At 44.1% G+C, this 24,799-nt stretch overlaps 1 protein-coding gene across 1 annotated transcript in view; it reads right to left on the bottom strand.

Annotated features, from left to right (window-relative positions):
* TBCE (tubulin folding cofactor E) overlaps positions 1-24,799 on the bottom strand; it is a 66,285-nt gene that overhangs the window by 17,538 nt on the left and 23,948 nt on the right. The window contains 7 exon segments of the mRNA XM_068231833.1: positions 1,532-1,684; positions 4,732-4,796; positions 4,890-4,954; positions 9,181-9,276; positions 14,419-14,495; positions 16,574-16,676; positions 20,550-20,649. Coding sequence (XP_068087934.1) covers positions 1,532-1,684; positions 4,732-4,796; positions 4,890-4,954; positions 9,181-9,276; positions 14,419-14,495; positions 16,574-16,676; positions 20,550-20,649 — 659 coding nt within the window.

Genomic DNA, 24,799 nt, shown 5'->3' with positions numbered 1-24,799 from the left:
CCCAAGGGCGTTACTATGCGGTTATAAATTGTCGCTCCTTGGAGAGCATTTTTAGCTATGAACAAGGAGCGAGTGTATGCTCAGATACGCGTTGAGCTGATATGCCTTGTCCAGTACTGATTTTTTTTAATAAAAATCTGACTTAACCATCCAGTTAGGCAGACCTTCCTCTCTCTACGATACATATATTAACCACTTTACCCCCGCCCGTACGAATTTCTCCGTCCCTTTTTCCATCCTTTCACCCCCAGGGACGGAGAAATCCGTACTTTCCGCGCTCCCGCTCGCTCTAGCGCGCACTCCCGCTCGTAAACACGTCGCTCGCCTAGAGATCAATGAACGGGAAAATCCATTCCCGTTCGTTGATCTAAGCCCCGCAATGATCCTCTGCTTTTCCGATAAGCAGCGCGATCATTGTGAAAAAAAAAAAACTTTCCCAGTCTCCTAGTACTTCCTTACAAGCATCTGGAAGGACGCTTGGCGGTTGCATTAAACAAAAAGTTACTGTTGTCATCTTGTGGCCAAATAGTAAAACTACACCCTAAAGCATTTTTTACATACAAATACATTACTTATACACAAAAAATTAACTCATTACCTCCCACATTTCTTATTTTTTTTTTTTGTAATTAAAAAAAAATTAAAAAATTTACAATTAAAACAATACATAAATAGTTACCTTAGGGACTGAACTTTTTAAATATTTATGTCCGGAGGGTACAACGCTGTTACTTTATAAATGATGGGCTTGTAATTAGGGATGGACGCAAAACTGAAAAAAATGCACCTTTATTTCCAAATAAAATATTGGCGTCAAACATTGTGATAGGGACATAATTTAAACGGTTTTATAACCGGGACAAATAGGCAAATACATTTCATGGGTTTTAATTACAGTAGCATGCATTATTTAAAAACTATAATGGCCGAAAACTGAAAAATAATTTTTTCCCACATTTTTTCCTATTTTCCCATTAAAACACATTTAGAATAAAATAATTCTTGGCATAATGTCCCACCTAAAGAAAGCCTAATTGGTGGCGGAAAAAACAAGATATAGTTCATTTAATTGTGATAACTAATGATAAAGTTATAGACGAATGAATGGAAGGAGCGCTGAAAGGTGAAAATTGCTCTGGTGCTCAAGAGGTAAAACCCCTCAGTGGTGAAGTGGTTAATGCTGATCTCTTAATAAATCTTAATCTTTGTTTACATTATCAAAATAATGTGTGTTTGAGTCATACCAATATGCATGTCCAACAATGCATCCATTCTCTGTCTCCCCTTCCATGACGAGGGGATGATACCCTTGTACTTAACATTGCACAAGGGAAAAATGCAAAGATGGGGAGGCTTTGTTGCCCTTCTTTTGCAGTTTCCCTTCCAATCTTATAGACAATGTAGGCAGCCATTGTTCAGAAGACAACTCCACATCGGTAGACTTTGCATTCGCTGGGTTTTACAGGCTTACACCGACCTACTGGGAAGGATTTAAATGGTTTGAACTCTTAAACACAATAAAACAACATACCTCTGTCTTGTTTAAATACTTCAGTTTTGCTATTTTTGCAATTATAATCTGCCGGACAGTTTCAGGGTTCTTCTCGGTATCCATCAGTGGAATGTTCTGGCAATTGAGAGACTGCAAACTCTTGAGTTTATTTAACTCATTAATAAAGGACCACTGTAAGGAATAAAATACACATTCACCATCACAATAAGAAAAATATATATAACTCAATACATTCATGTAATAATACTAAGGTTCAGCATTCAGTCCTTGTAAAATGGATTATTTAATATGACGTATTGGTAATATGAATTTGTTGTGTTGACTTAAAGCAGAATCCCAGAGTAACCAGTAATCACTGCACAATTTGAAATCAATTGCTTCATCAGAGATCTTTGAGAATTACCAGCTATGTTGTGTAAGACAAAAGTGCCTTCAGGAAATATCTATACACCTATACAGTTACCACCTCCATTATAAAGGGCAATGGTGGCAGAGAGCCTGGGGAAAAGTATCTTCTAGGCTTTGTTTTTGAAAAAAGGCTGTCAACAGCCCTGGTCTAGCCAAGACAGAACTCATAAAAATGACATATCCCCAGGAAGTAATCAAGGAAGGTATGAGGGCTCTATTGGAGAGATCTTGGCTTCAAAGTTAGCAGGTAGTTTATCCTCAAAGTGGAAGGCATTCACTATCCTGGTGTATAGTTGTATTATTATTATTATTATTAATTATATTTATATAGTGACAAAATATTATGCAGCACTGGACAATAAATAAGGTTACAGACAATAACAACAGGTGACAGACAACACAACACAATTAAGACACAATGCCAGATCTTACACTGGAGTAGTAGTCACAGTAAATCAAGTTCATCTCATTCTGTGAGCAGGATGCCCGATCAGGTATGATACATATGGGTGCGCCTTGCCGAAGGCTTACTAAAAGGTGGGGATGGTGACACGATAGGAGGGGGGCTGCATTGAGAGGTTCTCGGCAGAGAGCGTTAGGGCATCAACGATGTTTGGTAGCCCTTCTTGAAGAGGTGCATTTTGAGGGTCTGTTTGAAGGTACTGAGGTAGAGGGCAAGCCTGATGGGCAGTACAAAAAATTTCCACAGGATGCGGGTGGTGAATTCCTCTAGTTGTGCATGGGAGTGCGAGATGTGTGGGGTGATTAGGAGGAGTTTATTGGAGGAGTGGCGTGGGTGGCCAGGTATGTATCTGCTGACCAGGTCAGAGATGTAGGTCAGGCAGGACTTGTTTATGGATTTGTAGGCCAGACCTAGGATCATGAAGCTAATTCTGAAGTAGATCGTAAGGAGTAGATAAGTCTGGCTGCTGCATTCATGATGGATTGTAAGGGAGCAATGCGATTCAGAGGAAGTCCTGACAGTAGGGTGTTGCAGTAGACCAGGCGTGAGATGATGAAGGCATGGCCAAGGAGTTTGACCATGTCCGGGGTCAGGAAGGGACGGATCTTGAGGTGTTGCATAAATGCAGGCCCTAGTAATGGTTTTGAATGTGGGGGATGAAGGAGAGTGCTGAGTCCAGGGTGACACCCAGGTAGCGGGCCTGTGTAGTCAGGAAGATGATTGTACCATTGACAGTGACATACTGTAGATGTCCATGGGACAGGAAAATTAGGAGATCTGTTTTTTCCAGGTTTAACTTCAGGAACCTGGATGACATCCAGAATGAGATGGTGGAGAGGCAGGAGGATACCTTATCCATGGTGGTGGTGGAGAGGTCCTTGGTATGGAGGTAGATCTGAGTGTTGTCTGCGTACAGGTGGCAGTTCAAGCCTAGAGAGGAGAGGAGTTTGCTGATGGAGTGGTGTAAATTTAGAACAGCAAGGGGCCAAGAACAGAGCCTTAGGAGGACCTCAACCGAGAGAGGGTGAAGGTTAAGGAGGAGCCATTAAAGGGAGGTCCTATAGGTATTGAGAGGTAGGAGGAAAGAAAAAGGCTAGGATGAGGTCTTGGATGACCGCAGATTGCAGGGATGGGAGGAGTGGGGGGGGGGGGGGGATCAACTGTGTAAAATGCTGATGAGAGGTCGAGGATGAAATATTTTACTTCAATCTTGGCGATTGTAAGGTCGTTGACGACCTTGGTCTCGGTGGGCTGGCCAAAAATACAGATTGTAGGGTGCCAAACAGGGAGTTGGAGCCAAGGTATTGGGTCATGCACTGGTGGACTAGGTGCTCCAGTAGTTTTGAAGCAAAGGGGAGGAAGGAGATAAGGCAGTAGCTGGATGAGAGTGAGGGCTCGCGTGAGGGTTTTTTAACCTCCTTAGAGGTATGCCCGACACTGTGTCGGGCATACTGCTCTGTGGCCCTAGGAGTCCCCCTTAATGAAACAAATGTGGCAAATAGCTGTAAATCCTTAAGCTAGCACTAGGCTAGCTAGTAAGAGCCTCCGGTACCCCTGGATCCCCCGGTTTATACGTTATCCCCTCTGGATCCAGTGATCGCGCAGCCTCCCAGCGCAGCACTGGTTTCTCTATGGGGAGGATCGGGTTTGCGCATGACGTCATGACATCGGCGACATCATGACGTCATGTGCGATCCTCCCCATAGTGAAGACCGGGATGTCCCTGGAGGCTGCGCTGATCGCTGGATCCAGGCTGGGTAATGTATAAACGGGGGAGCGGTGGCGATCAAAGGGTGCGGGGAGTTCTTCCAGCTAGCCTAGTGCTAGCTAGAGGATTTATAGCTATTTGCCACAAAATTTTTTAAATTGGGCAAAAATTAACAACACCTCCTGAGCAGTGTAACGCTCAGGAGGTTAGGCAGGAGGCTGTACAGTGGCCTGTTTGAATTCAGAGGGAAGAGTGCCAGTGATGAGGGAGAAGTTAAACAGAGAGGTGAGGACTGAGGCCAGGACAGGGAAGTGTGGGTGGAGCATGTCAGATGGGACAGGGTCCATGGGGCAAGAGGTGGCAGGGGAGGTCACCAGGAGAAGTGTAACTTCTCCTCCCATCCCCGCAATCTGCGGTCATCCAAGACCTCATCCCAGCTCAACGGTTTCCACTGTAATGTCAATCTATCATGTAGTGATGAGCTTCAGGAACTAAAAAACGTAGGGCAGAGCAGGACACTTCAAGTTGGCTGGTATGTGCCTTTAACTCTGATAAGTTAGTATAGCTAGGTAAATTTTACAAGATCCACTAATAGATGCACTTTACTAAGCCATAACAAAACAGTACTTTGACTCATACCTTTGATATGTTATTTCCATCAACTGACAAACTATTTAGGGAAGAAAACATTTCAGTGTTGGAGCCTAAATAAATGAAAAACAAATCCACAAGTAAATTAATGTATTAGTTAATTATTTAAATTAATAAATACATATAGAAGGATAATAAAAACTGACCTAACTGAGCAACAGGAAATTCAATTGATGAAATTCTATTATTTGAAATTATCAGCTGTTTCAATCTGTGAAGAAATAAGTGGATATAGAGAATACCAGCTTTTAGAAATAAGGTGAAAATTAAACATGGAAGTACTGTTTGCAGAATAGAATCTTTTCACAGCATTTATGAGATTAATTAATCAATCATTAATCAACCAAGCTGACCAGCATCAGGGCTAGTTTACACTCAGCGCTTGGAGCGACGCTAGCCCGCGTTCGTGTTCAACTTCGCAATTTGAAGCCAAAATCTCGAGACTCAGCATGATTTAGCTTGTGATTCACATTCAGTAGAACGAGAATCACAGTGAAATCGCCCCCAAAATGCTGCATGCAGCGTGTTTGCGACTGATCGAAATCGCAAACGCTGCAGTGTGAATGTATCCATAGAGATACATTAGTAGCAGCGCTTTGCTGAATGCTGGCGATGAGCAAAGAGCTGAAGAATTGCCAAGTGCGAACCAGCCCTCACTGATTAAGGCTATGTTTACAGTAAATGTGCTGCGCAGCAAATCGTTGCGACCCAGATGTGGCGTCAATACAATGTAAAGGCAACGCATCCTTTGCAGTGCACAAAACACTGATGCAAACATTTTCAGCGCACAGCGCATCCTATGCCATTACACTGAAAATAGCCCAGAATCTGCCCAGCACTGGTGCGACACATTCACTGTAAACCTACCCTAACCTTCTGTGTCCAATTACTTTTGTGCAAAGGTCTGGTTCAGTCTAGGGAAGTTCACTGTCAGTGTGGAGAAAAAAAAAAACGAAAAAAAAAAACCTCAAATACTACCTTTTCAAATTTCACTTCACATCTCTGCCACCTATAGGTACAGGTTTTTTTAAAGCACTGGTCTACAAACTGTGGTTCACAGACCAGTAAGTAAGCCATGTACATGTCCTGTGTGGTACATTGTCAGCAACTGTAGCAAATAATATCTCTATAGTTAACTATTGTAATTACCGGTAGATATTTGTTGATTTTTTTTTTTAAAGCAAAAAAAAACATCACCACACACCTAAAATACTACTGGTACTACTTTTCATAAAATATAATTACATATTTATACTTGCTTAGTTGTACCGTCTTCAGCTGACTGCCATGAGTGTGTGAGGCAGATACCAGCTAGCTTGTACCTGTGCCTGTACCCTCTCCCTCCTGGCTGTGTATTTGGAGGGTCTCCAAGCTTTATTGCTGCCTGTGTCTTTGGTATTCACTGTCGCATTGGTAACGCTTTCATACAGCAGCAAATACCGGCGACACAGGCGGCAATGAAGTCAGGCAGGTACAGCCTATGAGTTCCCTGTCCAAGTAAGTACACAAAAGTGGGCGATGTAGTCAGGGAACACATGGATCGGATGATGTGACAGAGACGCATAACCATTCAGACATGAAATGGATGCACACCTCATGAGAGAAAAGAAAACCCACTCCCGACACTGACTGAAGATTATTATTATTATTATTTATTGTATTTATAAAGCGCCAACATATTACGCAGCACTGGACAATAAATAGGGATACATACATTGCAACAAGGGGCGACAGACAGAGAGGTAGCAAACGGTTATACAACATAGCACAAGGTTATACATACAATCAGGGTATAAAATGCGGTTTACAGAGACCCGGCAAAACAAGTACGAGTTAGTCCATGAGAAGGGTGTAATTGCCGGGGTAGTAAAATTAAGAAGGACACACTAAGGGAAGGGGGAGGCCGTGCCAAGGCTTACAATCTAAAGGGTGGGGGGACACAAGGTAGCACTGTGGAAAGGGTGATTGACAGAGAGTTAGAGTGTGGTAGATGTGGGGTAGGCTATTTTAAAGAAATGTGTTTTGAGGGCTTGCTTGAAGGTGTTGAAGGTGTTGAAGGTGTTGATCTTGTAAGCGTGCATGGGAATGAGAAATGCGTGGGGAGGTCAGGCGGAGATCATTGGAGAACCGGAGGGGACGGGCAGGCTTATATCTGTTGACGAGCTCAGAAATGTAGGTTGGGCAGGTCTTGTGCACAGATTTGTAGGTAAGGCCTTTGTAGAAGATAAGGTGTAAGTCTTACTGGCAAATTAAACTTACCAGCAAGAAAGAATATTTTGAAATATAATGGCTGATTATAAAAGACTAGGGAATGTGCATTAAGCAAAACATACCAGATAAAGATCTATAACAATGTGCCTACGTGGAATTATGTGAGTAAAACATACTGCCTTATATTGTGTCGGTACCCTCTTATGCCACCAAAACAGCTCTGCATCATTAAGGCATGGACTCAAGACATTTAAGGGTGTCCTGTTATGTGTGGGGCTAAGATGTAAACAGTATATCCTTTGAGTCCTGTAAGTAAAGATGTGGGGCTTTCAGGAATTGGACCTATTTTTCCAGAACATTCTACAGATGAACAATCAAATCGAGATCTGGAGAATTTCTAAGCCAAAGAAATTATGCAATACCACCTTCTTTAATTTCTTCATGGTCTAGTTTGGATGTCGACATACCCACAGTAGGCTATTTTAGCTACCATGACACCTTTCTTTCTAAGACAGCATTTAATATTTCAGTAATGTGCAACACAGTAGTTCTTCTGTGGAGTGGGACCACAGATGCTAGACTTCACTCCCCATGCGCATAAGTGAGGATTGGACACCCATGACCCTATTACCAGATGTGTATCCTTGCTCCACTTTTGATAGTTACTAACCACTGCATAATGGGAACACCATGCAAGGCCTGCAGTTTTGTAGATGCTATTACCCAATCATCCAGCCATTAAAATTTGGACCAGTCACTCATCCTTACATTTGACCATTTTCCTGCTTTGACTGCTTCTTCAGAGGCCAAAAGGTAACCTCTTTTGGCCTCTGAAGAAGCGGGGAGACCCGTGAAACGGGTGTCAGGCTGTTCCATCACCCCCAGTGTATATAATTGTATTGTTTACTAGGGAGCCCATTGAAGTCTTTTGCATTTTGGAACTGTTGCCCAATTTTCCTCTTTTAAAGTTTATGGATTAACTATTTTGCTGCCGAAAAGCATGGTTCAGACTTGGTGGCCCTGTATGTGTATGGTTGCCAACGACATTGAGTGTTATTTGCCACTGTTTCCTCATATACACGAGTATCTTAGAAGGGTTACTGAGTGTCTAGGTTGGAGCCTGACTTTAAATGTGGACAGCCATGGAAAAGATCAATATGTGTCTCTTTCTCTCTCTCACACACATAGGTATCTTCAGATTAATCCGAACTTGCGGGAAAAAGCTAAATATTATACATTGTAAGGTCTCGGCAGGCCGCCGCTGACGGCCCTGCCACTGACTCATAGTTTGTTGCCGTCCCTACCGCTGACTCACAGGCGTGCAGGGCAGCAGGCGGAGGACGCGTCTCAGTGCGCGCTCCGTCTACGCTACAGTAGTCACATGTCTCCCTGTTTTTCAGCTGACTGCTGACACGTTGTTCTCTGATTGGTGGGATGTTTGTATTTGAATCAGGTGAGCGCTCTAGCTTGTGCCCGTGATAACCTATGCTGGGCTTGTAGCGGAAATTGCGCTCACACCAAGTGCCCTGTCTTGCTGCAGATCCTGTCTGTCTCTTGACCAAGCTTCTTGCAGATCTGATACATCGGTGCCGACCCGAATTGAACCGGACTACTCTTCTTCTGATCATCTTTTCTCGACCCGGCTTGTACCTGACCTTGAATCTATTGGATTCCCTGTTGCCAAACCTCAGATTGTTTAATGACCTTGCATGAACGCTGCCTGTCCTGATCCCGGGCCTGTTTGACCTTGCATCTGTATTGTGATAATACTTTCGTCTGGATTGCCTCAGTCCATAAGCCCCGGGTGACTATTCAATTACGCTGTATCTGCATTTCCTTGCTGTGTTTGGAGAATGCTGTATGTTAGTTTGTATGCTACATCTGCCTGCAGGGTCAGCGTTCTTCCCAGGCTCTTTTAGCCGGGTACTCCACCCAGCTAAATTTGGTTAGCACCCGGCTGTCATCAGCTTGCCTTCTCCTATGCTGTAAGCAGAGCTGTGCTGGCCCAGCATTCCCCTGTTGCACCCCACACGGCTGGAAAAAAATTCTGGGGAGAGCACTGAGGGTTATGTGGTTTTAGTTGTTAGGCAGGAGTGTACGCAGGTGTTAGGGCTGGGTTATAGGTCAGTCATATGAGCATACAGTCTGACCTATAGCAATTAGCCAGACAAGCCTGACATACATATTTAAAAAAAAACTCAAAACAAAGAAGAAACGCTGTTATACCTTGGCAATGCTGATATTGCTTGAAGCTGGTTTCCATCTGTAAGTTTATTGTTTGACATATCAAGAAGCATTAAACACTGGAAACAGTTAACTGGCCTGTAAATGAGACAAAATATACAACTTTAGTCCTTTGGCTTTAGATATTACTCCAAAAGTTATTTGAAAAGTAGTCTCAGTTATATCATTGACAATAATAAAAACAAAATACAGCCACTCAGGGCCGGGCTGACACATAGGCTGGCAAGGCTACACCCTCTGGTCAGTGAGGTCATTGATGCGCAGGATCAGTCTCTTCTAGGTACCTGCACTGCCCGGCGCCTGCCCCGCTATTTGCATCTATTATTGCTGTGGCGTGGATTTTCTCTGTACTACTTTCTCCAAGAGAGTGTACAGTAGTTGCCACGGCGTTGTTAATGCCGCCGGCATCACCCCCTGCTCTCTCCAGCCAGGCATGTTGCAAGCATGTGGTGGGTCTGACATAAGCCTATGCTTACTGGTGGCTCTCGCATGGGTCCTGCCCCGCCCCCTTCTCTTGACGCTGGCTGGTGCATGTGCTAGTCCGATTCCGCCTTCCTTCTTATTCACGTCCCTCGCAGCGTCTTCTCGCGGGCTGGCTGCCTAGTTGAGACTGGCACCTGCGGCCATATTTTCAAAGTTTACATTGAGTAATACTACTAAAGACTTACTATTTAGATCCTGATGCCAATCTGACTGCCTGGTTAGTTGTTTGTCTGAGAAAGATCTGCTTCTGCCTGCAAGCCAGCAGCATAGCTTGTCACGTGTGTATATAGGTGCAGAATGAGTATGTTTTTGGTGGATAAAGTATATCATGCATTCTGCACCAGTGTTCTCCCCAGGCCTAATTAGGTGGGCAGGCCGCCCGGGTGATTTGAAACCCCGCCTGGCTGCCAAACCCTCGGTGCTGTAATTCAAAATGCAGGCAGGAGCGCTCCATTGCTGTCAATAAGCGCACAGCTCTCGCTCAATAGCGAAAACCGTCGCTGAACACTGCAGGAATGCTTCCCTGTCTGTAGTGATTCCCTGGCTGGGCGGGTTGTAGGTGGTGCTAAAGGTGGGAAGGGGCCTCGGCGGCTCGGCATTGCAAGCAATGAAGCTTCTAGCCAGCTCCTTGGGCGGTAGATACAGAGTCACCAGCTCTGGGCGCTTTCAGACATTAGAGCGCCAGCCAACCGCCTGATCCACACGGTCTCCTCTCTACAATGCCGCACATACTACTTACTATTTTGGTGTGTGCGACATTGCACAGAGGCGACAGCGTAGACCAGGTGGCTGGTTGGTGCTCTAGTGTCAGAGAGTGTATCTACCACCCGAGGAGCTGGATAGAAGCTTCATTGCTCGCAACGCCGAGCCCCCTCCCCCTCTGTATCTACTGTGCGGGCATCCCCAAGGTGAGTTGCAAACCCTCCCCACTAGCCCACCAGCAGACAGACTCCAATCTGAGCCACCCTCCCAATTAGCCACCAGCTTCTGGCCTGACCCACTCCACTAGTCTGACCACCTACCCACCCCACTAACCTACCTACTCCACTAGCAAACAGGCTGACCACCTACCCACGCACCTCACTAGCCACCAGCCTGATCACCTACCCCTCTAGCCACCAGCCTGACCCACCTACTCACCCACCCACTAGCCTGACCACCTACCCACCCACCCCACTAGCCCCCAACCTGACCACCTACCCACCCACCCCACCAGCCCCCAGCCTGACCTACTTACCCACACACCCCACTTGGGTGTAACTTTCCCTTTACACCCAGCATGACTTTAGGGCCCTTTTCCACTAGCTGCGATCCGCTTCAGAAAGCAGATTGCAGCAGTTTTGCTGATTACAATAAGCACTACGATAACATGTGAATCGCAGTGCTCACTTCCCACTAGCATGTGTCATTTTTTCCGAATCGCAGTTGGTGGGCGATCGTGCTCCGTTCCCAGTAGCTATACGGCGCAATCACGGGTAGTGGAAATTATAGGTTGCGTGATCGCAGCACAATTGCGATCATGCTTCCTAGTGGAAAAGGGCCCTTACTTCTCCACCCGGCTTCTTTTTCTTTGCCACCCGGCTGAAAATTTTTTGGGGGGAGAACACTGTGCACCTATAAACACATTTGTGGCAGATTATGTTCCCTGCCTTAAAGGAAATGTAAAGTTTGATTTAAAAAAAATTAGATTAACTCAGCATAAAATTAGTTTTCCTGTGGAAAAATACTTTTATGTTTGTGCAATTTATTGTTACATTTAAATGGGGAGGCGCACTTGGGAAGCTCAGCCTCTGTTGGTGGTGGACCTTGTCTCGGCCCTGCAGCCACTGTGTCTTACCCCCTTCAATGCAGACAAGGAAGGTCTACCAAGCCCCTTGTCACCTACATTCCTACTGCTATGCAGAATATAGCTTCTCTAGGCCTCTGTGTCTTACTACCATTTTCCTAATATGGTAAGAAAGGGGGGTGATGTGGGGGAATGCTAAAGAGGAAGGGCATAGGTATCACTCCTGGTTTCACTGATGGCTTTTCTCTCTTCAGCTACTGGCTGGATAGTGTACTAGTTAAGGGCACGTCGTTTGACATAGGAGACCAGGGTTCAAGTCTTGGCTCTTTCTATTCAGTAAGCCAGTAATTATTCAGTATGGAGCCCTTGAGCATAACTCAAGATATGGAATCCTTGAGCAAGACTTCCACTGCAGGATGGCTCCTTGATTGTGTCCTTAGTGGCTGCAGCTCAAAAGTGCTTTGAGTCTGACAGAAGAAAAGTGCTGTACAAATGTTGGAATTATTATTATTAATTCACATCTCTTTCAGCCTAGGGACACCTTTTACTCTGAGCTACCCTGAGCCCCTTTCTTTCCACTTCCATACCTTCAAGCAGAGCTTAGAGCAGGGAACACGCTGGAAAGTATGGCAATAGATGCCACTACTGAATCCACTGAAACTGAGGCCTCCTCTGGTTGTGTCTTTATGGTCCCTCTGCTGCTACATTGTCCAGCCCTATTCTGAGACAGTTTTCCTTTTCATGTTGGCAATAGTGAGCGGACCCAGATTGAGGCTGAACAACACAGCATGAGCAGATGGACTCTGGGACATAGCAGTGGGCAGGCAGACAATGGACAGCGATCAAGGTGTGGTACTATGCCCTATTTCCTAGCATACTTTGATATACATGCAGCACCGGGGGTGGGGAGGGGTAGGAAAACATAGGGGCTCTGTGGAGAAAAAAAAAAGAATGAAGAACCTAGGCAGGAGTGGTACATCTTTACTATGCCATGCCATGCATAGAAGATGAAAAATTGGTCAGCATGTGCATGGATTCATATGGTAATTTCATCAAACACAATGTTGACTTTTAAAAACGCACACACAGAAGTCTCTTTGAAACTAAACAGGGCAAATTCTAATAGCAACCAGGATGGTATGTGAATATAAACTAGAAAAAAAGCAAAGTCTTTAACCGAATACCTATTTCATCAAAAAAATGTGCATGCTAGTGCACTAAACCTCAAGCCCTGTACACACGTTGTAAAAAAGTCACTTGAAATGTTCGACGAGCAACAGACATCTTGATGAAAAATGTAGCCAAATGACAAAGAACAGTAACTGCTATTGCGTATTCTGGCCGGATCAACTAGTGGATCAATTCTGACAACTATTGAGTAGATATAGTGCAGCTGGCTTGTACAATGTTGTTTAAAGGACATTTTTCCACAGCATCCAGACATGTGTCCTGTGAAATGTTAGTCAGGTGTATTGCAGGAAAAGTAGATGCAGAACTGCTTTTTTCAAAAATGCTAGCATTACAACAGACACTATGGCCTTATTCCGGAAATAATTTTTCTTCAAAATAGAATAAAAGACAGTAATAAACTTATTTTTAATATTTTCTCTCTTGCAGGGAAAATTGTTACTTTGTGATATGAACCCACCTATAGTGATATGACTAGGTGGTTGGTAAACATCAAAGACTCTCCATATTGAATAGTGTATCTATCAGACTCTTACACAGTCTGGACAGTGAAAGAGGTAATGGCAGTGGGGTGCAGCAGGACTGATGACTGCAACAATATACAGCGGAGGGGCCCTCTTGAAGTTGTGGTGAGATCTAGCGACTATAGGTGGTTCTTATCACTTTAGCTAATCTTGTGACAAGTGACTGTGCTGGTTGGTTACTAAAAGTGTCCAGTGATGCGATTGGTCATGCAATCGGGTTTCCACAGAGCTTGAATCTAGCTGCTGCACAGTGTCAGGTCCTTACCTCATTCAGTACAGTACAGTCCACTGAGGTGATGCGACTGGTCAGCGGGACCAGATGAACCGTTGTGTCGGTCACCTTGTCTTATTCTTGTCATAAGGAAGTGAACCATTATGTATCAGCTTTGGCTTCGTCATTACTATTATTTAGTATTTACTGTATATAGCGGCCATCTTCCTCAGTGCTTTAACGGAGTATGTTATTAACTGTCCCTCAGAAGAGCTTGCAATCCAATTCCTAGTCATATGTCCATTGTCGTCTAGGGACAATTTAGAGCAGGCCAATTAACTCATTTGTTTTTGGGATGTGGGAGGAAACAGTGGAGTGCCCAGAAGAAACTCACTCAGAAACAGGGAGAACATACAAACTCTGGGTAGATGTTACCCTTGAGTGTGAAAGTTAGATGGCCACTAGGTACTAATATGTAAATTGGACTCTACAAGCACTTGGTGTGCCAAACAGATCGTCATTTGTGATTTGAGAGTGGGAATTTTATGTCAAGGATTTATCTATATACAATTTTGACACTAATAAATGTTAAAGTGTGTAGTAACTTATAGGTGTTTGTTGGTCTGTGGTCGGTCTCTGCATTTAGCGAGATGGAAGGACAACCAGTGAGCTTTCCAAACGTCTCTCTTATTCCATCATCACCCATGTCGGGAAGAAGGGGGGGTGGTTACAGCCCGTCTTTCCCTGTAAATATAGCACTGATTACTTGACCCCTCCAACCTTATTTATACATCACCTTTATGTATAATATTATTCTGTGTGTATATAATTCTGTGATGTTTCATTAACTTCAGCTGAACAAGGTATTTAACCTTTATTGTTGGATCTGTAAATATACTGTGCTTATTAGCTGAAAATAGGATCGCCTGATGCAATGTCCTTACTTCTAGCGTCTATAGCTAACATCATGGCACCATTTTTGTTTACATAACTAAACTCCCACAAATAACAAAGACTAAAATCTTTACCTTTCTAATGTTGCAATATCATTTGACACTAGATGGAGCTCCTCGAGGCTGGGGAACATAATGGCACATTGCAAGACCTGCCAGAAACATTGCAGTTAATAGGAGATACAGATGAAGAGACAGTTCACACTTTCACAAACAGGGAGGACAAGGCCATCCCCCCACCAGGCAACAATGCAGACTATGCACAACAGCCCACAGCACACATTGAAGTGGGTAAAATCCAGTAAACTTGGCACATCGCAGAAGCACTGACGTGGTCCACACTCAGGGTCTTCAGTCACAGCTCACCATATAAAGACAGAAATAACACATGTATATATACACAGTATATACATATTAAACACACATGCACGCACGCATGCACGCACGCACACACACACACACCTCCTTCTTAGGGCCGCATTACATGCCCAAGAGGGGCGATATACAGACACCAAAGTAAAATAACAAAGCGGCATGGAATCATCAATACATGGATAATCAATGTAAATAATCTTGCTATGTTACCACCATCATGTGCATTAGCAAAATGTTTTGCAATATTGGATATGTTGACAGAAGTACAGAGGACCATGATAATATTCTGGGATCCGCAGACAAAGTGGTCTTATAGTACATCTTACATCACGGGTGGGCAAACTGTGAGTCACGGGCCACTAAAGAGATCCTAAATCTGACAGTGTGACCAGTATACGTAGCCGATGGGCAACTCTTCCGCCCCAGTCCTGGAAGCCAAATGTGGTCTTAGTTCTGCCACCTGCTCAGGTAGGTAATGAGATTCCCACCCAGTATAGGTAGCCAAGGTGTGCCCCCCGGTATGAGCAGCCTCCTCCCTAGTTTAACAAGCCGGTGTGCCCCAGAATAAGCAGCCCCCTCTTCCTACCAACCAAAACAATGTGATAAAAGAAACTGTACATAAACCTAAATGAAAGCTAGGACAGCAGGAGAATATCTAGAGTATCTTTGAAGGTGACGTTTTATAGACATCACTGTGAGTCAATATGGGATCAAGGAATACAATGCTCCAACATCAAGCATCACCCACACACAAACTCGCCCGACCAAGTGAAATTCTACTTGACTGTTGACAGAACATGCTTCCTGTCTTGGATAAATAATGGGACACGATTTATTATTTATTGTATTTATAAAAGCACCAACATATTACACAGCGCTGGACAATAAATACATACCATGATACAAAGGATGACAGACGTAACATAACAAGGTTATACAACATAGGACAGAACTATATAAGGCAAACAGGGTACAAAATACATGATCAGGTGATTTTGGGCTGGTTAGGTAGGCCCAGTAATACAAGTACGAGGCAATAATAGGAAAGGAGCACACACAACTATGTAGAATACACTAGGGGAGGGAGGAACCTACCAAAGGCTTACAATCTAAGTAAAAAGGGAGATGGACACACTAGGTAGGGCTGTAGAATACAGGTGAAACCTGAAAAATTTGAATATCGTGCAAAAGTCCATTTTATTTCAGTAATTCAACTTAAAGGGATTCTAAAGTAAAAGAAAAAATGGGGCTTCTTGCCGCCTCCTGGAGTTGTCCTGTGCCCATTATGTCCTCCTGATTCCCTCCAGCCAGCAGCAGCTACCCCCACAAAGCTGACCCATTGCCGCCAGTCGCCGACTACTGCGCATGCCCGGTCCAGAGCTGCACGCACCCTGATCGGGGGCAAGTCTGATGGGCGGTGGGAGGGAGTTCTAGAGGGTAGTTGTGGCACTTGAGAAATCCTGCATGCACACACGGGAGTGGAAAATGCATGGGACCATTAGGTGAAGGTCTGCCTGGAGGGAGCTGGTGTATACCTGTGAACAAGCTCCGAGGGATGGTTTTGTGCACAGATTTATAGGCCAGGGCCAGGCACAGAATCTTGAAACGTATCCAAAGCAGCAGAGATTGCAGATGTGAGTCCACCCAGTCACCCAACCTCTCCCCCAAAAATCAAATACCTGCCACAACTGGGCTGCCTTTGGGGGAATGCAAGATGGGATCTTAACCTCTTATTTGCATTCATTTTATTCACCTGTTGATGACTCCATCCCAGCTTTTTAGTACTACTGTGGGGTCTTCTTGCATACTGCCATTTTGGGCACGTAATCCAGCCCCAAGAAGAATATAAGCTTACCTCATTCCATGTTATCCCAGTCCGGCTAAGAGAGAGCACCGTCAAATTACAAAATGCATTTGCCAACAAGGGTGGATCAGAAGGAAGGGAAAGTCTGTTTTCACTGTAAGAGAAGAGCACAAACATACTGTGTGCGCTGGACAGTTTTACCATAACGTGCACTTTGATTTATGGCAGATGAAATTTGGTCCAGAACGGCACTTTCAGAAGTTACAATGGCACAGTAATACATTTCAGAACCTTTCATATGGAGCAGTGATGGCAACATCATTCTGCAAAGAACTGAAAAGCTGTTAGAAGAAAATCTCATTCGTTGCAAAATCAAAATGAATGCTAGTAAAAAGGAGTACAAGATGTACTTTTGAATAGGAACCTATCTCACTGATTAGTAGTAAGGGTTCTATTTGGCATCTCTTGCTTCCCACCTCCTGCCCACCCACTTGCACTTCAAGGGGCCGCCATGGTGCGTAAATGGCATTTTGCCCCCCGATCACTTTGGCACAGGGTGAGACAAATGATGGCTCACTCTGCTGCTGCTGAAATACCAGGATATGCTTAAAGCATTTTAAATACACATAGCAGCAATTATTTAGCTTCTAGATTCCAGTATTATATAGACAAAAAACAAAATAACATTTATATTGCAATTTTCTCCTGGCGGGCTCAAAGTGCCAGAGCCACTATAACTTGCCCAAGGTCTCCTACTGAATAGGTGCTGGCTTACTGAACAGGAAGATCTGAGATTCAAACCCAGGTCTACTGAGTCAGAAGCAGAGCCCTTAACCAGTACACTTTCCAGCTAGTGCTATATAGCACTGACAACTTCCGCTGCAGTTTACAGGGTACATAATCATGTCACTGTCCTTTTCAAAGAAGCTCATAATGTAAACCCTATTATAGTTACAGCCTAATATCCTCACCAGCGTTTGAGGCCAAATTTTGAAGGGGCACTCTGAAGAGAGACATATGATAATATGGAAAGCAACCGGAGACAACTGAGAAAAAAGTAGGAACCTATCTCAGAAACTACAGACTTGCTTGAATAGTGAACAGATATTAAGAAAATATACAGTATGCAAAAAGCACTGTGCATTCTATGTAGTGCAGCAGATACAGTTACATAGCTTGGTTGAAAAGATAATCCCTCAAACTGCTCAGGATTTCAATCAGGAGAACATAAATAAGTAAAGCTTTGGTACATCTCTGACCTGTACCCTTATATTCTAGTGCTCAAGTCCTTGGTTTAGCTTGGTGCAAGGAAGGATAGATTATATATATATATATATATATATATATATATATATATATATATATATATATACACACACACACACACACACACGCACACACACACACACACAGTGGCTTGCAAAAGTATTCGCCCAACAATATTGTTCCACCACAGTACAGGTAGCTTACGGATGCCCACAAGAAAAGAGTCTACCAGGTAGGTAAAAGGTGCTCACCAGCATTAGGGCATGCACAATACAAACAAGTTCCCATGAGTTATCTTTATAACTGAAACCCTTCCACTGGAAAGATGCTGTAGTATTAGTGTTCCGAATAGCTCTGATCTTGTATTACGCCATTTAATTTAGATTAGTTTAGTTTAGACTGTTCAATATAATAAATAAATGTACCGTAATGAATAATTTGGCCTGCGACTTAGACTATGGTTTAAAATTTTAACTTTTACATGATTGAGTTTGACACCCTTGCAGTACACAGTGAATATTATTGGTCCAGTTCCAATGTGCATATATTTGCATAAAATTAACATAAATTTTGCATCAACTCAAAATTATTTGTATCTCGTTGACCACCCCTGGTACTCAGTTTTTCCATGTGTGAAATGTGCTTTAATGTTTATTTCCAAATTAACTACAAATTATCAATAGTGCATGATATTCAATATAACATCTGTCACATACAGTGGCTTGCAAAAGTATTCGGGCCCCCTTGAAGTTTTCCACATTTTGTCATATTACTGCCACAAACATGAATCAATTTTATTGGAATTCCACGTGAAAGACCAATACAAAGTGGTGTACACGTGAGAAGGGGAACGAAAATCATACATGATTCCAAACATTTTTTAAAAAGAAATAACTGCAAAGTGGGGTGTGCATAATTATTCAGTCCCCTGAGTCAATACTTTGTAGAACAACCTTTTGCTGCAATTACAGCTGCCAGTCTTTTAGGGTATGACTCTACCAGCTTTGCACATCTAGAGACTGAAATCCTTGCCCATTTTTCTTTGTAAAACAGCTCCAGCTCAGTCAGATTAGATGGACAGCGTTTGTGAACAGCAGTTTTCAGATCTTGCCATGGATTCTCAATTGGATTTAGATCTGGACTTTGATGGGGCCATTGTAACACATGGATATGTTTTGTTTTAAACCATTCCATTGTTGCCCTGGCTTTATGTTTAGGGTCGTTGTCATGCTGGAAGGTGAACCTCCGCCCCAGTCTCAAGTCTTTTGCAGTCTCCAAGAGGTTTTCTTCCAAGATTGCCCTGTATTTGGCTCCATCCATCTTCCCATCAACTCTGACCAGCTTCCCTGTCCCTGCTGAAGAGAAGCACCCCCAGAGCATGATGCTGCCACCACCATATTTGACAGTGGGGATGGTGTGTTCAGAGTGAAGTGCAGTGTTAGTTTTCCGCCACACATAGCGTTTTACATTTTGGCCAAAAAGTTCCATTTTTGTCAGAGCACCTTCTTCCACATGTTGCTGTGTCCCCCACATGGCTTGTGGCAAACGGGACTTCTTATGCTTTTCTGTTAACAATGGCTTTCTTCTTGCCACTCTTCCATAAAGGCCAACTTTGTGCAGTGCATGACTAATAGTTGTCCTATGGACAGATTACCCCACCTGAGCTGTAGATCTCTGCAGCTCGTCCAGAGCCACCATGGGCCTCTTGACTGCATTTTTGATCAGCGTTCTCCTTGTTCGGTCTGTGAGTTTAGTTGGACGGCCTTGCCTTGGTAGGTTTACAGTTGTGCCATACTCCTTCCATTTCTGAATGATCGCTTGAACAGTGCTCCATGGGATGTTCAAGGCTTTGGAAATCTTTTTGTAGCCTAAGCCTGCTTTAAATTTCATAATAACTTTATCCCTGACCTGTCTGGTGTGTTCTTTGGACTTCATGGTATTGTTGCTCCCAATATTCTCTTAGACAACCTCTGAGGCAGTCACAGAGCAGCTGTATTTGTACTGACATTAGATTACACACAGGGGCACTCTATTTAGTCATTAGCACTCATCAGGCAATGTCTATGGGCAACTGACTGCACTCAGACCAAAGGGGGCTGAATAATTACGCACATCCCACTTTGCAGTTATTTATTTGTAAAAAATGTTTGGAATCCTGTATGATTTTCGTTTTACTTCTCACGTGTACACCATTTTGTATTGGTTTTTCACGTGGAATTCCAATAAAATTGATTCATGTTTGTGGCAGTAATGTGACAAAATGTGGACAAATTCAAGGGGGCTGAATACTTTTGCGAACATCATACAGGATTCCAAACATTTTTTACAAATAAATAACTGCAAAGTTAAAATATATATATATATATATATATATAAATAATTTATTTATTTTTTGAATTTTTTTTTTACTAGAGCCATCTGAAGTCTGATGGGGCAAAGACATTTGCAGGCAGCTTAACTCCAGCATTATATATATATATATATATATATATATATATATATATATATATATATATATATATATATATATACATATACACTGTACTATATATATATATATATATATATATATATATATATATATACTGTACTATGTTTTCAGCTTTTCGCCCCATCATAACAACTAATAGACTAAACACATGAAGCATAATTTCTCTGGTCCTGGGCAGACTATGGAGAGTCACAGACTTCTGTAATGGTTTCCCTGCTTCTTACAGGAGCAAACTGTGTGTTGTGACTGCATGTAGGGTTATTGCCATACCTTAGATCAAGGGTTTTCAAATTATCCAGCTGACAAGCAATATCTGCTACACTTTTCCACGAAGGCAAAAGATTTTTTGATAAATTTAAGACAGAAATATCTAATTATTCACGTTAAGGAAATGCATAGTGAACTACAGAAATATGTTACAGGAAATTGAAAACAGGTTAGAAAAACACAGTTCATAAAAGTTTAAAGAGTGATATTTTCCAATCAAACTTATGAAGAAAAATAATAAAGCATTTTAAATACATATAGTAGCAATTTTATTAGCACAAACTTAATATTTCCTTTAGATCATTTGATGAATTCCTTTAGATCTCTTACTGCTATATTACGCTTATCTAAAAATGGCATGTTTTCAGCAATGCATATTGCCATACAACCAGGCACGTGCACAGGGGGGTGCTCTGGGTGCCCAAGCACCCCCTTTTTAATTCTTCAAAAAAGGCCCCTCTCGCCGTGGAAAATAAGCTCCGATCGTGATAAGCCCCGCCCATCCGTGGGAAGCTCCGGCCCCCGCCTGGGACACTGTCAAGTGAAGAGGCCCAGACAGGTATCCTTGTGTAGCATACTGACCTTTCCCTCCCCCTAGGACCCATACTGACCTCTACCTCACCCAGCACCCATAGTGACCTCTCCCTCCACCTAGTACCCAGTGACCACTCCCTCCCCTAGCACTCACAGTGACCTCTCCCTCCACCTAGGACCCATACTGACCTCTCCCTACCCAGTACCCACAGTGACATCTCCCTTCACCTAGTACCCACAGTGATCTCTCCCTCCATCTAGGACCCATACGGACCTCTCAATACCCAGTACCCACAGTGACATCTCCCTTCACCTAGTACCCACAATTACATCTCCCTTCACCTAGTACCCACAGTGACCTTTCCCTCCATTTAGCACCCACAGTGACCTCTCCCTCCCCCAGCACCCACAGTGACCTCTTCCTCCCCAGCTCTAGCAGTGATCCTGCCTCCCCCAGCAGCCACAGTGATATTTCCCTCCCCCAGCACCCACAGTGATATTTCCCTCCCCCAGTGGCTACCCTCCTGTCCCCTGCAGCACCCACAGGGACCTCCCATCCCAAAAGCAGCACCTACAGTGACCTTTTCCATTGCCAGCGCCCACAGTGGCCTCTCCCAACATCCAGCATCCACTCCCTCCTCTAGTAACCACACTGACTTCTCCCAGCACCCACAGTGACCTCCCCTTCCTCCAGCACCCATACTGATCTCTTCCTTCCACAGCACAGTGGCCTTCCCTTCCCCCAGCACCCACACTGACTCCTATCTCCCTTAGCAGCAACTATGCCATTCATAGCAGCACCCATAGTGACCTCCCACCTCCTGCACCCACAATGACCTCTACCTCCCGAGACCCACAGTGATCTCCCCCAAGGGACCCACAGCGACCTCCCTTTCCTCTCGCACCCATACTGACCTCTACCTTCCACAGCACCCACAGTTACTTCTCCCCCCAGCACCCACAGTGACCTACCCTTCCCCATCAACCACACTTACCTCTACCTTCCCTAGCAGCAACTATGCCATTCATAGCAGTACCCACAGTGATCTTCCACCCCCTGCACCCACAGCAATCCCACCAATATTCAGCACCCACATTACACTCAACCAGTAACCCCCACTATAGCAAGCACCCAGTACTTGCACCAAGCACCCTGCACCCAATACTCGCATCCGGCCTCCATATGGCACTTAGTATTTGCATCAAACAGCCACATGACACCCAGTACCTGCACCCCTTCACCCTATAGCTGACACCCAGTACTCACATCTACATGGCCCAGTACTTGTACCCAGCCCCAACATGGCACTCACTACTCACACCGCCTCCACATGGCACCCACTGTCTGCACTCACATAACTAGTACTAGCACCCAAAGTACCTACACTTAGAAACCACATAACACACAATGCCCACCCATAGCTAGCACCCAGTGCAGGCATGGCACCAAGTATTCACACCTATGTGATGCCCAGTACCTGCACCCAACACCCACATGCTTCATCTGCAGTAGTTCCAGTTGCACTAAGCCTCCACTTAGTGCCCAGTACAAACACCAAGCACTCACATCTGACATCCAATACATGCACCCAGAACTCACAAGGGACAGAGTACCTGTAATTAACACCTACATGATGGTTGATACACACCCATACAGCCAGAACCCACATGACACACTGTGCCAGCACCCAGAACCCACATTGCACCTAGCATCTGCCTTTAGCACCCACATGACAATAAATACCCCACTAGCCAGCACTCATCACCCACCATATACTCACTCCCAGTACCCAGTTGGCACTCAGTATTTGCACCTAAGACACTATAACCCCCATAATCAACACCCACATGGCACAGTACTCATGTCATCAAGTTCCAAAGCCATTATATGCACCTAGTACCCGTCCATGGCCAGCACCCAGATAGCACCCAGTACATATCCTTGGTCCGATCCCATATGAGACTCAGTACTCTCCCATTGCACACATCCAGACCACACATGGCACTCCCTACTCACTCATGTCCAACACTCACATGGCTCCCTGTACCAATTAGCACTCACATGGCACCCACTATTGTTTATCCCCATCTGCTACTCATTCAGCACCCAATACTGCAAAGCACCCACTGCAAATGAACACCCAAACATTGGACCTTGGTACCCAAAGCAGCTTGACACAGACTTTACTTTACCCACTGCAACTTAGCACAAAGTGAACCTTTGCGTCTTACCATCTACTGCATCTGGGCACCCACTGCACCTTGGCACTTACTGCAGTTTTGCATCTATTAATGCTTAGCAACCACTGCATATTGGTAACCACTTATTTGCCTGAAAAGAGGCTTGGGTGCTGATCAAGAGGGACAGAGTGAGTCTGTGCCTCAACTGTGGGCTCCACTGTGCCCACTCCAATCCACTAACAGTGGGCACCTATCACTGCTGAATTGAGGGTGGTAGCACCAAAAGAGTTGGTTGGAAGGAGACACAAAGTCTGCCTAATACTGCTATAAAGGTGTACGTGTGTGTGACTGTGTGTGTGTGTGTGGGTGGGTGTTAAGACTGGCTTATGCTTTCTGGAAAGGGGGTATTACATACACAATTTAGCACGATTTATCGATTTCAAATTTGAGCACCACCCCCTTGAGGATCCTCTGCACGGCCCTGCACCTTCCTGCAGCACCCACACTGACCTCTACTTTTCCCAGAAGCCACCCCTTCCCCTCATAGCTGGCACCAGGGCCGGTTTAAGCAACAGTGGGGCCCCAGGGCAAAATAAACCTGGGGGGCCCCCTCAACATATACCCCGGAACAAAAATCGGCATTAGGGGACCTTTTTTGCAGCTGGTATAGTCAGGGTGTGAAGTCCCAATCGGTCAGAGCTCCACATTCTGGCTATCCCAGCCTGCATGGGGGACAAGGGGTTAAAAAGTTTCAGGAGGGGGGACCCTACATAATTTTTTTTTTTTAAATTCCCACACTCTAAACATAAAAAAATTTGGGAAAATAGGAAAAAATGCCAGGGATCTTCATACAGCCATATTGCGGCTATATAGCGATCCCTGGCCAAAGCGCTGTGGCTGCATATAGACCCTCTGGAAACCCCGTCAGGAAATTTATTGCGCTTTCGTTTGATGCATGTAAAATTACACTACCGTTAGGTTTGTTACTAAAAGTGACATTTACCGCATTTAAAACTGTACTTTTTCCTTTAAACTTTAAAATCGATTTTCTCAAAAACTATAAGGTCTTTTTGAAAAATTGTTTTTTCCTCTTATTCCTAATGATCTCCTTAAAGGGAACCTTAACTGAGAGTGATATGGATGTTTCCTGTAAACAATACCAGTTTGCCTGGCAGTCCAGCTGATCTTTGTGACTGCAATAGTGGCTGAATGACACCCTGAAACAAGCATGCAGCTAATCCAGTCTGACTTCAGTCAGAGCACCTGATCTGCATGCTTGTTCAGGGGCTGTGGCTAAAAGTATTAGAGACACAGGATCAGCAGGCGATTCAGGCAACTGGTATTATTTTAAAAGGAAAAATCCATATCCTTCTCCGTTTAGGTTTCCTTTAACACATCCTGCAAATTTAGGGTTTCTAGCATTTAAGGTGGATTTGCTATTAAACATTAAAGTCGGCAGGTTTTTAAATGTGTTTTTTTCCCTTTGAAACTTTAAAATCGATTTTCTCAAAAACTATAAGGCCGATTTGAAATTTTTT

Source organism: Hyperolius riggenbachi, chromosome 4 (genome assembly GCF_040937935.1).
Source record: "Hyperolius riggenbachi isolate aHypRig1 chromosome 4, aHypRig1.pri, whole genome shotgun sequence".
In the NCBI taxonomy this organism is placed as follows: Eukaryota; Metazoa; Chordata; class Amphibia; order Anura; family Hyperoliidae; genus Hyperolius; species Hyperolius riggenbachi.
Note: the sequence above shows the minus strand (reverse complement) of the source record. Positions and strands in the feature narration are given on the sequence as shown.